At 56.9% G+C, this 12,602-nt stretch overlaps 1 protein-coding gene across 2 annotated transcripts in view; it reads right to left on the reverse strand.

Annotated features, from left to right (window-relative positions):
* Positions 1 to 584: 584 nt before the first annotated feature.
* The window catches only part of ANGPT4 (angiopoietin 4), a 31,605-nt gene continuing 19,587 nt past the window's right edge, over positions 585 to 12,602 (reverse strand). The window contains exons 5-9 of one of the 2 annotated variants that reach the window (XM_066384178.1): positions 10,776 to 10,891; positions 9,624 to 9,725; positions 7,335 to 7,501; positions 5,000 to 5,130; positions 4,093 to 4,333 (exon numbers count right to left, since the gene is read on the reverse strand). In XM_066384178.1, coding sequence (XP_066240275.1) covers positions 4,176 to 4,333; positions 5,000 to 5,130; positions 7,335 to 7,501; positions 9,624 to 9,725; positions 10,776 to 10,891 — 674 coding nt within the window. In that variant the 3' untranslated portion in view covers positions 4,093 to 4,175. Of the gene's footprint in view, positions 4,334 to 4,999; positions 5,131 to 7,334; positions 7,502 to 9,623; positions 9,726 to 10,775; positions 10,892 to 12,602 lie in introns of both variants that reach the window. The other variant, XM_066384177.1, reaches the window with a different exon arrangement.

Raw genomic sequence — 12,602 nt, forward strand, 5'->3', positions numbered from 1 at the left:
CCCCCTTCTTTTCCTCCTTCTGATCCCCCCAATGGCACTCAGCTCCGAGCAGTGGACACAGCGAGGCCCTGGTCCCAGACTTACACCATCACAGGATCTGGATGACTTTCAGGAACCGCTCCCCTGCATCTTACAGATTGGGAAACTGAGGTCTAGAGAGGGGCAGGGGTTGGCTCGAGCTCCTCAGCGACTCGGGCAGAGTGGGGCCGGATCTAGTCCTTGGCAGGCACTGGGGCGGGGAGGCCATCTCTGATGTAGGTGCTTGGAGGGCACAGTCCCTCACCAATTTCCCCCTTGCCTACTTTGCTCCAGCCACACTGGCCTCTCTGTAGTTCCCTGCGACCACCTCAGGGCCTTTGCACATGCTGCTCCTCTAGTGGGCCTATTCTTCCCACAGCTCTTCCCCTGGCTGCACCTTATTTGTCCTCAATGTAAGAAACGCCTGTTCAGAGAGGCTTTCCCTGGTCACACCCTAAGCTGGCTCCTCTGTAATCTTGTATCTCTACCTCCTGTTTATTTTCCTTATTTGCAATATATTCATTTGTTAATTAGGTTTTTAAATTTTTTTTTTTTTTAAAAAACAGGTTGATTTTGGCCAGTGTCTCCCTCTAGCTGGTTAAGCTCTATGAAGTGCAGAACTGTGGGCGGGCACCTTGTTCACGGCTCCATCCCCACCCCCCACCAAGACCTTGACCTGGGTGGGTCCTCAGCGCCTGGTGGTGGTTCTGTGAGTAAATGAATGCGTGTGTGAATGAAAGTGCCAGGCCTGGACGTCCACACCACACCGAACTTGCACGCCTCCCCTGCGAACCAGATCCCAGGCTCCTTGTGCCGCCCCGGAAGGGGAGGCTCAGAGAGTGGTCTCGCAGGCTGGGGCAGGAATGCACTGGGATACTCAAGGCCTTAGGACTCCCCGCCCTCGGGCCACGTGAGGACATTGGCTGTGCGTTCCCAGGTCGGTCTGATGCAAGGAAGTAACAGGGTTACTCTGGACACTGCCTGAACCAGGTTCCATTCTCTGAAGGGCTTGCTGCTGCCCGTGTTGCCAAGGCAACGCTGATAGCTTTCTGAGGCATTTTTAAACGAGAGAGGTGAAGGCTCACACAGACATCCATCAAGGGGCGGGAAGTCTGGGAAAAGGGGGTCAAATCCCTCCCAGGCACGGAGATGGTCTATCCTTGCGCTGGCTGCTTGCCTGCACCCTGCAAGGGCCGCCTTCCACGTTGCCCGGGGCTGTCGTCTCTGGGGTGTGCACAGCGAACTCCGGGAACACACACAGGGATCTCGGGAACGTTGTGTTCCGTCCTTCTGGCTCCACCAGCACTTACCAGGCGCCACTGGGAACGACAGGTCTTGGAGAGCTCTGCAGAAAGTTCCTTCAGCCCTGGAGATTGGGGGAGAGGACACCACTCCAGCATTTTTGTGTGGTCAGTGCCAAGATTCCTCCAGAGAGCTCCGGACGAGGGAGGCAGCTTATAAAAAGCATGTGCACTGGAGGCGGTGACGGCTGTGCCACCTTAGGTAAAAACCCCTTCCTTCTCTGAGCTCTAATTTCTTCATCACTAAAATGGGAAGAACACTGGTCTGATGGAGGGAGAGGTGACAAGGATTCCGCCTAGGAACCTGCAGGTGCAGGTATCCCAGAAGCCCATTCCTATGAACAGTGGTTCCCAGGAGACCCGGCCAGGGCCAGGTGCACCCCAGCGATGCTTCCACCGGGCCTCGTGCTGCCTGGAGTCCTTCAGCGGATCTTGTCTGCAGCCTCCAGGAGCCAGCATCAGTGTCAGAAGGGCTTTTAGAGGTCTGCAGGTGTTCCATCTTTATTGTACCAATGGAAGACAGAGCCTCGGAGAGGGTCAGGGGCTCTGTTCCAGGGACGAAGCCAGTCCTGTGAACCGGGGTCTGATGTTTCCTGGGCAACCCACAGAGGAGCTGGTGGTGCCTGGGGCCAGGCATTGGGCTTGGGGACGCTGGGTGAGGACACAGAGACAGGGAGGACAGAGATGGGAGTCCCAGAGACGATGGAGAAAGAGCGATGGCCGGTTCCCGCCTTCCCAGCACGGCTGCTTCCCAGAACAGGACCCGTGTCCCCGTGACTTGGGTGGGACTGACCCCCAGCCCCTGGTTCCAGACACTGAGCTGTGGGGACACGAGCCCGGGGCCAGTGGCATTCTCTCGTCAGGAGAGAACATGAATGGGAACGGAGTCCGCGTGGCAGATGGCAGGACTGAGAAATGAGGAGGGACATCCTCTGAACCCCTGGGTCTTACGACACTTGGATGTCTAAGGGTTTCCTTGCCTGCGCTGGGGAGTCCTGGCTTGGAAGAGCGGGAACGGTGAGAGGGAAGGGTGGCTCGTTAAGAGCAGGTGTCTGAGGCTAACCCAAGTCAGCTTCTTGGCTTGTTTAGAGAACTGGAGTGCAGTCTGTCCCCGGGGCTCGGGCTTGGTCCCAGTCTCTTCTCCAGCACATAGCAGTGTGAGTGCTGTGGACACAACGATGAATCCTTGCCTTACCTGGGCCCCGGGGAAGGGATGACGTGCACCGGGGGCCGGTTTCTCACCCCATTCACCTCTTTGGGAACTACAGTGGTACCTTGAGATACGAACAGACCAACATACGAATATTTTTTTTAAGGTATGAGCTGCAACTCAGTCCGTATTTTTGTTCGAGATCCGAGCGAAATTCTGAGATATGAGTCATGATTCGTGAAGCTGCCGCTGGTTGGCGCATTGGCACACGGGTCCAGTATCAACAGTTTGATCTAGGAGTTGACTGACTTACCAGCTCAGTTACAGAACGAATTAAATTCGTATCTCAAGATACCACTGTAATATGTATTAGGCACCTGCTTCACGCTGGGTTCCGCTGGCATACGTGGTCTCATCTCCTCCTTGCCACAGCCCAGGGAGGGGTGTGGGCCATCATCCCCATTTCACAGACAAGACAACTGAGGAGGCCTCGCGTGACTGAGCCACGGGCCTCAAGTCTGCCCACCTCCCAGCCCTGCCCCCACTGCACACAGCAGGTCTCGCTAGGACCGAAGAGGTTGACACTGTGACGTGGGATGAGGCGGGTAGCAGAGTGACCGTGTCCTCTGAGAGAAGCTTGTGAGGAGCCCTTGGGCTCTCAGAGCCCCGAGAGACCCAGCCTCGTGTTGGATCGGGCAGCGCAGACCTGGGAGGATCTGGCCCCCGAAGGTCGGTGTCCTGCACAAGGCCCTGTGGACGGTCCTGGCAGTGCCTGTGCCTGAGCCTGAGCTGACGGGCGGTGCCGAGGGCTTCCTGGGGCCAGAAAGAGTCTCGGAGGACGCTGGCTCGTGGCACAGACAGGAAACTTAGTTCTAGACCCTTCTTCAGGGATGGTCTGTGGCTGTTTTAAGCCCAGGTTTCCTTCCAGTTGTTTTTAGAGACAGTTTGAAATCTTTGTTGCAGCTTCTGTAGCCAGAAAGGATGAGTGGCTGCGGGTGGGGGGTGAGGGGCGTGGGGCTCTTCCTCCTGACACTTGGGGACTAGCGTTCTTTACCCGAGGGCATCAAGGCACTGACCTGCCAGAGGTCAAGCAATCTCTTTCAGATCTCCCAGAGCCCCTGCGAGACCAGGGCTGCGCTCCAGGTGTTGGGGCCTCGGAGCGGTGGACGGAGTGGGGGGGGGGAACTGACTCCTGTTATGGGGTCGATGCAGTCAGGCCCTTCAGCCTGAAACAGATGGTTCAAGGATGTCTCCAGGCTGAGAGAGCTTGGAACAGTTGATGGCCTTCCCACCACCCTAGGGACAGAATCTGGGTCTCCATCTGAGCTTGCAAATACCTCCCCACCTGCCTGAAACTCCCCCATCCGCCAGGTACACACTTCTGAGGGGCCAAGTTGTCTGTCACCAGCCCATTCCGAGTACTGTGAGCCTCCAACTGGCACCCACCTGCCCCCGCTCTCAGAAGACTGGAAGGAGGAGGAAAGGGGGATTCTGCAGAGACAGGGACCCCTGAAGGCCCACCATTTCGCAACTCGAGGGGGACAGGGAGGCAGCTGACTCTTGGGCACTCCGGGGGTCTGGCTCAGGAGACCCAGGCGGCCTGGACCAGGCCCTGGCACGGTGCCCTGTGTTTGGGTCCAGCTTGTCCAGGGAACACCAGGTCCCGTCTCCTGTGGGCCCGGCCGGGCCGCAGCGCGCTGCGGCCGTCAGACTCGGGGCCGCACCATCATGCGGGCGGCGCGCAGCGAGTAGCTGGGGCCGCGGAAGTAGTGCCAGCGGATGCCGTTGAGCTTGCGCACGTGCTGGCGCGCGGGGTAGTAGACGCCGTTGAGGTTTGAGAGGCCGCAGGCGTCGAACCACCACCCTGGTGGAGGGAAGGAAGAAGAGGCCTTGGAGGGGCTGAGGGCCCACCTGTGGGGGTGAGGGTAGCCCCCTACCCCAAAGACTAATCAGGCTGTTGCCTCCTCCAGAGAGTCAGATCACGGGATGGAGAGGGGCCATGCAGGGTGGGAGGGGGACTCCCAGACCCTCTGCCCAGCCTGGGGCCTCTGGACGGTGGCGCTGGGCTCCAGCTGGCTTCTTGCCCCCCCCCCCCCACCTTTTCCCTAACCCCTCTACGTCGCTGTCTCCCTCCCTTACCATCTGTCCTCACAAGTCTCCATCTCTCTCTCTCCTTGGGTTTCTAATGCTCTCTGTCATTTTTGAGTCACACCCTGGGTATGTCTCTCTCTCTCTGATGGTGTCTGTGCTTGTCTGTCACTCTGTGGGTCTCTCTGAAACCGTGCTCGTCTCTCTGATGGCCACGGTTCCTCTGAGTCTGTCTGTCTCACACACTGTTGCTCTGAGTCTGTCTGTCTCACACACTGTTGCTCTGTCGTTCCCTGGTCTGCATTTCTCCCTCCCCCCTCTCCCTCTGTACTTCTGTCCCCGTGGAGCCGTCTGTCTCCGCCACTCTGTCTCTGTGCCAGTGCCGGTGTCTCCATCTGTCCCTGTCCCTGTGTCTCGGGGGTCTCGGATCCCCCACACCCACCTCCGGACAGCATCTGGGCGCACTTGCAGACACAGTTGTCATTGTCTGCGTCGCGGGTGCTGAAGTTGGTTCCCTGCAGGACCAGGCTGCTCTGGCGCCCTGCCGAGCCGCTGTACCCACTCAGAGAAAGCCTGGAAGCCACCCGGAGGTGGTGTTGGGAGAGGGGCCCAGAGTCAGGTTGAGGCTGGTTGAGGAAGGGGCTCCAAGCTGGTTGTTCTGGGTGGGGAGCCACAGCCTGGGGTTCTTGAGCCACCACCCCCAGCTCCGGATTGCCCTCCCTACCTCTCAGGGACCGGGTGGCCACTGTGCGCCAGGCTACCTCATCTTGCTGAGCCTGAGTCTTAACAGGAGTGAGCGTGATCATAATGATAATAATAGTGAGAGCAGTGGCTAAGATTATAAAACATCCACCATGTACCAGGCATTGCTCAAAGCACTTGTCATGGATTAACTCATCTCGTTTAATCCTCACAACAACCAGTTATTCCCATTTTACAGATGAGGAAACAAAGATCCCAAGAATCAAAATAGCCTTGCCTGAGGTGTCAGAACAAATAAGGGTGCGAGCCAGGTCCAAGCCCACTGGGGCCTGACTTGGGAGTTTTGTGCATTTTCCTCCCCAGCTGACCATCTGCAACCCCAGCCTCATCATACCCCTTCACACCTGGCCACCTCCTCCAGGAAGACTTCCCTGACCACACCGGCCCACCTGGATCTGTGCCCTGGGTGAACCCCTATCCCTGCGTGCCTTCCACATCAGCAGCCAGTTGGGGAGGGTTTATAGTTCAATGCCAGGCTATGAGTCTCAGTCTGCCCCTTGCCAGCTGCTCAACCTTGGGCAGATGGTAATGATGGTATAGTAACAGTGACGACCTCAGTCAGCTATGGTGACTCAATGGCTTCGGTGTGTAACGGGTACAGAGCAAGGCTGGCACATGATAAACGCTCAGCACAGGTCATGCTGCTTGTCACTTGTCCCTGTGTCCCGGCCCTGGCACACAGCTGGCACAGGCTGCCACTTAGCCTGGCTAGAGAGTGTTGGGTGCTCACAGCACGGAAGGGGCTGCGCTGGTCACTGAGGCGAGGGGCCAGCTTGGGAGCAGTTAAGAAAGGTCCTCTAGGTAAGGACAGGTGGCCTCCAGGTGCGGCCGGGGCAGCTTGGGGTGGCTGTGGTTCTCCCGGGGCAGGGCCTGGGAGACTTCTCGGGGGGATCCAGAAGGAATGTGGGGCCCGGGCACATGGCCGGCTAGCTCCCTGCACCTCCCACCACGGGCGCTGTCTGTGGTGAGGCAGGGGCATGGCCCTCAGCGTCCAGATCGCTGTGGCCAGCCACGGAGCTCTAACTGGGCCCTTCAGCATGCCACCTGGGGCTCGATGGACTGGTGCTGCAAAGTGCCCTGCCGAGAGGCCCAGCCGACCAGGGGCTCCCGGGGTGGGGCCAGGCAGGCTGGCCCACCTGCTGATCCGGTACTGGCTTTTTCTTGGGGCCATTAAGGGCTCCTCTTGGCAGCTCAGGGGTGGCAGTTCGTAGCCAGGCTCAAGGCACAGGCTGAGGTCTGGGTCATATTCAGTCTGGGGCTGTGTGCAGTCAGGGCTGGACACAGCTGACTGTTCTCAGGGGTCACTCTGGCAGTCCTGGCCTCTGTCCTGTGCCCAGGTCCTGGGTGCAGGCTCTACCTCTCTTCCTCCCCCACTGGGAAGTCAGCCTAGGGGTCTGTGACCTCTGAGGGACTCCTAAGTCAAGGACCAGGAACCCCCACTTGTCCCGTTTCCACACCAGTAAAATAGGTGCCGCAGCGCTCACTTTGGAGTGTTGTGGGAGGGTAAATAGAGTAACGGGCCTGGGATGTAGTAGGTGCTCAATAAATGCGCATTCCTTTTCCAATGCAGAGCCAAGGGCCAGGCTGCCAGATGGGCTCGTATCAAAGCCTAGCCTGTCACTAAGAAGCAGAGGTTCTGAGAAGCCAGGACCTTGGCCCACCCAAGTTCACAACATGAGCTGGATGGAGCGGCACCAGCATGAGCCCAGGTCCCCCGATTCCCAGCACAGCACAGGCTGGGGAAGTCACCTCTTCTCCCCCAGGCCTCTGTGGAATGACTGCTGCAGGAAGACTGGCCCCGGGACGCCCCTCAGCATGAGCAGCGTTCACTCCACCCCCCCCCCCCCCAGCGGCAGCTGCAGGGACCTGCTGAGTGCTAACCAGCAGCCTCCAGGTCCCATGATGGGGGACAGATGGTAGGAACGGAAACACCCAGGGACTGACCCTTGCTGCAGACTCTAAAGCCGCTGGCTCAGGGTCCCCAGCTTGCCCGGGTGCCCGGGCCCGGAGCCCACCTGTACAGCTGCGCCTCGCTGCCCAGCCGGAAGTGCTCATACTGGGCGTGGGCCTCGCTGCCGTCCCAGTCCTGCAGCTCCACGCGCAGAGAGTAGGCTGCCCGGCTGGTGAGCTGGTGCACCAGCTCGTTGCCCAGCCAGTGCTCCCCCGCCGGGTCCCCGAAGCCCTAGGGGGAGAGGAGGGTTCAGGGTGGGCTGTATGCCCAGGAGGGAGGCTGTGCCCTTGATGGAGGAGCTGAGTTGGGCCAGGGTCTGAGGCCACTTACCCAAAACCACTTTGCTTCATGATGAAGTTCGTTAAGTACAGTGTGGGTATACTTGGGAAGAAGGGAGTTCTCAACTCCTAGAGCAGAAAGACTGAGACTTTCGCAAGTGTAGAAGCCTATTTTTAAAAAACTAAATCGGGCCTGACGTGTGGTGGCGCAGTGGATAAAGCGTCGACCTGGAAATGCTGAGGTCACCGGTTCGAAACCCTGGGCTTGCCTGATCAAGGCACATATGGGAGTTGATGCTTCCAGCTCCTCCCCCCTTCTCTCTCTCTGTCTCTACACACTCTCTCTCTCTCTCTCTCTCTCTCTCCTCTCTAAAATGAATAAAAAAAATTTTTTTTTTTAATTAAAAAAATTGAATCTATCTGTGATGGCGCAGTGGACAAAGTGTCAACCTGGAATGCTGAGGTCGCTGGTTCGAGTCCCTGGGCTTGCCCAGTCAAGGCACATACAGGAAGCAACTACAAGTAGATGCTTCCTGCTTCTCCCTCCTTTTTTTCACTCTCCCTCTCTTTCTCCCCTCTCTCCAAAAATCAATAAATAAAATCTAAAAAAATATATAGTCATGAACATTCTATATTCAGAAGCTTTTTTTTTTTTTTAATTGAATCACAGTCCTATTAACTTTAAGAACAGGCAAAACTGAGCTGTGTTGATAGAAGTCAGAATAACGACTTCCTTTGGGGGGAGTACTGATCAGGAGTGGGGCCCACAGAGGGTTTCTGGGTGCTGCAAGTGTCCTCTCTGCAGCTCTGAGTGGTGGCCACGTGGGTAGGTCTCTATGTAAACATTTACTGAGTCTTACACTTAAGAGTTGTGCACTTAAAATTTTTAACCAGCTGCATAAACAGTACAGCAAACTTTGTTCAGCGACAAGGAAGTCACTGTGGAATTTCAGCAACATAGAAACGTAAAGAAATGGGAGTGACGGGTGTCCTAAGGCCATGAGAAACCAACGTCATTTTGGCTAGAACGGTGGTCGGCAAAGTCATGAGTCAACAGAGCCAAATATCAACAGTACAACAATTGAAATTTCTTTTGAGAGCCAAATTTTTTAAACTTAAACTATATAGGTAGGTACATTGTTATTAACTTAATTAGGGTACTCCTAAGCTGGCCAAAGAGCCGCACTCAAGGGGCCAAAGAGCCGCGGTTTGCCGGTTCAGCACCAAGGACAGGGCGCACCTACGCCCCACTCCCCATTTCCGTCTTGCTGCGCGCCTCTGATTAGATTGAGAGTTACTCTTCAGCACTCTCTTTGTGTCCATCTGCATCTGAGCACCCGAGATCTCTGCTATTTTGGACAACTGCCTCCCCCAAAGGCTCTAGAACACTCACAGCGTCCTTCGGCATTTATTTTTAAGTATTTGTCAAATGGAGGGCAAACAGGCACAAAAAACGTTGCATTTCCTGTTATCTTTTGCCCGTTTCTTTTGCTTTTGAGAACCTTGAAGAGCTTTTCAGTCAGCTCGCCGAAAATCCTTTATTCGAAAGTTAATTTAAAAATCGAAAGGCCATTGGGCGCTAGTTCTCAGCGTGTAAAAGGCACACACGGTCTTCGAGCCAGAGGTCCCGCGCCCCAGCACCGCTCCTGCAGACGCGCGCGCGCGCGCGCGCGTACAAGGACGGGGAAATTCACTGAAGCAATGCGGTTAGGGGCGGGAGAGGGCCGTGACTCTTTCCTGTTCCCTGTCTTTGTAGTCTTTAAAAAATATATTTTAGCAATGGACGTACATGGTCTTTTCTAAAAACTAAAAGAAAAAAAAAAAAGCTAAGTTTTCATTATTAGGATCTATGTCAGAACTTGGGAAAGGGAAGTTCAGTCTCGGAGCCTGGAGTTCCTACAAGTAAACGCGCCCTAGAGAAATTGGTTTCAAGGTGCTTGGTTTTAGGAGGGCTCACTCCCCACCCCCCAACCCCACCCCGGAAGGGTTAAGGGCAAATCATCCCCCTGCCCGCTCCCCCCCCCCCCCAGGTTTCAGAGCTAACGTAAAGCCCCTCGTTGGGGCAGCAAGGTTACCTGTTTGTACTCTTCCCAGTTCCGCTGGAAATTCACGCTGCCGTTCTCACGGCGCTGGATGAGGGTCCAGCCTCCGCCACTGGCCTCCATGTCACAGAAGACCTGAGGGAATTGGGGGCGGGGAGGGGAGGAGGCCATTGGGAGCCCTAGGAGGCAGCCAGAAGCCAGGGGGAGCTGGCCAGAGAACCTCACATCACAGCAGGTGAGCGTGGTGCTCATGGCCTCAGAACGGTGCAGGTTCCCCACCCATTATTGTCCCTCTCCTGGAGGACAAGTGATGCCTCTCAGAGCCTTTCCTTCCTCGTTGGTAAAATGGGATCGTAATACCCGACCTTTGCGTGCCTCAGTGTCTCCTCAGCAGGCTGGGATTGTTGGGAGAATGAAATGGGAAGAACAGAGCCTGTCACAGACCAGGAACTAAGTAAATGCAGGCTTTTCACTCTCTGTTGGCAGCTGTTGGCAGGGTCGCCGTAGGGACTAAATGCCAGTAGGTGTAATTGCTTGGCATGCGGTACAGACTCGAGAAATGCTGCTCCGTTCGGTGGACACGTTATCTGAGCACATCCTGTGACTGGGCTCCCTTCAAGTCACTGGATGCCAGTAGGGACCTGCTGTCCACTGCCGGGCCTGGCCCCCAAACCTTCCTGACCTCTGCCTTTTCCCTGGACTCTCCCTTTTCGTCTGTTAATTGGACCTCAGAGCTCAGGGCAACCTTGGGAGCCACTCACTGATGATGGTCCCTAATTTCCCAGGTGGAGCCCTGTGCCTCGTTCCCTGCCCTCAATGGACGATATGGAAACTAGAAATAAAGTTCTTCGTGTTCAGACCCTGGAATTTCGGGGTTCGTTTGTTAGGTCAGCTAGCATCGCCTTAACCGACACAGAACTGTTTCCTGCGATTCCATCTTAAAGGCATCTCCGGGGAAGGTGCCGGAGAAGGGTATGCACCTCTGACGGCGGGAACCTCCGCATTAGCCCCCTGAGTGACGCCTGGCTGGGTGGGGGCTCTGCAGGGAGGGGCACCCCCCTTCTGTGGACTCTAAGATGTTGGACAGGCCTGAAGTTGATGTGGGAGGGGGATTTCCCTGTGAGGCCCTCGGCTCAGCGCCTCTGATAGCCTCAGCCCCCCCCCTCCCCCCGAGAGCCCCCTAACCTTCCTGGGCTCTGTCATATTGGCCACATGGACGGTGTAGATGCCACTGGTGTTGGCCCCGGAGCGCTGGATCTCCGCACAGTCCTGGAACACCTGCTCAGGGGCCCTCACGGAGGCTGCCGTGGACAAAGCAGAAACAACGGGGGAGAGGGATGAGCTGAGGAGAGAGGGGAGGGGCCAGGCGGGCCCTCCTGCCTACCCTGTGCGGGGGTCTGGGCTGGGAAGTGCTGGGGACAGGGAGACGGATCAGACCTGGGAAGGATTGCTAGAAAAAGCGGCAGGGGGGGTCGGGTCCTGGGTGAAGAGGAGGAGTTGTCCGAATGGTGAAGGAGAGGGTGTTCCAGGCAAAGGGAACAGCATATGCAAAGGCTCCAAGGTGGGAGCAGTCCTGGTGTGTGCAGGGAACAGGGGGCAGTGAGGGGAACGGAGGGAGGCCGGGAGGGGAAATGGTCACACCGTGAGAACAGGGCTGAGGCCGGAGAGAGCTCTGGCTGTTTGGTCAACCGGGGAGGGTCAGGGCTAGGCTGGCTCTGGGGGTCACCAAGGAAGGACACGTGGGGTTGAGATTTCAGCAGGGGGCCGGGTCAGCCCTGAATGCCAGGCTGAGGAGGTCAGACTGTGCCAAGGAAAGAGACTCTACGGACCAGAGGGATAAGACTCAAATCACAGAGACCAGAGAGGAGGCTGCTAGAGTCTTTCAGAAGCGGGTAATTGGGGTCTGAACTCCAATGCGTTCTTCCAATTCCACAGACCAGACAACAGACCCAGGAGTGACGTAGGTGGCTCCAGGGCACACAGCTGGCTGGGGCAGAGCCTTCCCTCGCTCCAGGGATTTGTACTTGGAGCTCCTTTGGGTGGGAAGCCGTGGGTCCCCTCCACAGCCCACCCCCCTGGTACAGCATTGTCCCGTCTGGTCCCAGGCACTGTGCTCAGTCCCTTCACATTGAACTTCCCTGGTCTGTGTGCAAGAACTCGGTGAGATAGGTGTTACTATTATTCCCACTGTAGGAGAGGAGAAGTGCGGCTCTGAGATGTCAGGTGACCTGGGCACAGGCCCAGTGCTAGTAAGGGAGGAAGCCAGAGCTCGAACTCTGGCCACCTGACTGCAAAGCCCTGTGCTTCCTCTGACGCCTCTCCGCTTGGGTCCCCACCTCAGCCCACATCAGGCTGAGCAAACGGGCCAGGTGAGCGAACGCCGTCTCTGATATTGTGCATGGGTTAGGTTGTTTTTCCTACCTGTATCCCTGTCCTTCTAACATTCTGAATGCCTTGAGTTCTCCACCCGCTGCCAGCCTCCGCGACAGTAGGACAAAGCAAAGCGGGAGGGAGTGGAATGGAGGGGTGGCTTCCTGCTGAATTTCAGGATGCCTGGCTCCTGAGCCTGTCTCCATCCAATCTTCTGTTCTACACTTGGGGACTCACTTTCTTTTGGTGTCTCCATGTAGACAGAGGAGAAATAATGCCGTACCACCCTTCCCTGGTGACAGTGTGGCAGGAGGGCGGGCCTTTAGGCAAGGGTGCGGAGGTGTCCGACACGCTGTTCCCCCCAGACTGGTGAGCAGACATTGGCCAGAGCTGGCGACTGGGTTAGTGGTGAGCCTGTGGGGAGAGGCGTCATGCCGGGTCCCGTGCGCTGGGCAGAGCTTCAGCTTCATGTATGGGGTTAGTCCCGGCAGCCTCCCTGCCAGGGCCATGTGCCCGCTGGTGATGGGTTTGGGTCACTCTGCATCTCACGGTTTGGAAGGTCTCTGCCTCTCCTGTCCTGGCTGCCTTGGGTCTCAAACCCCTACCCAGCAGGGTCTGCCTGACTTAGATGGAGCCATGGTG

The sequence above is a fragment of the Saccopteryx leptura genome, chromosome 5 (assembly GCF_036850995.1).
Source record: "Saccopteryx leptura isolate mSacLep1 chromosome 5, mSacLep1_pri_phased_curated, whole genome shotgun sequence".
Lineage (NCBI taxonomy): Eukaryota > Metazoa > Chordata > Mammalia > Chiroptera > Emballonuridae > Saccopteryx > Saccopteryx leptura.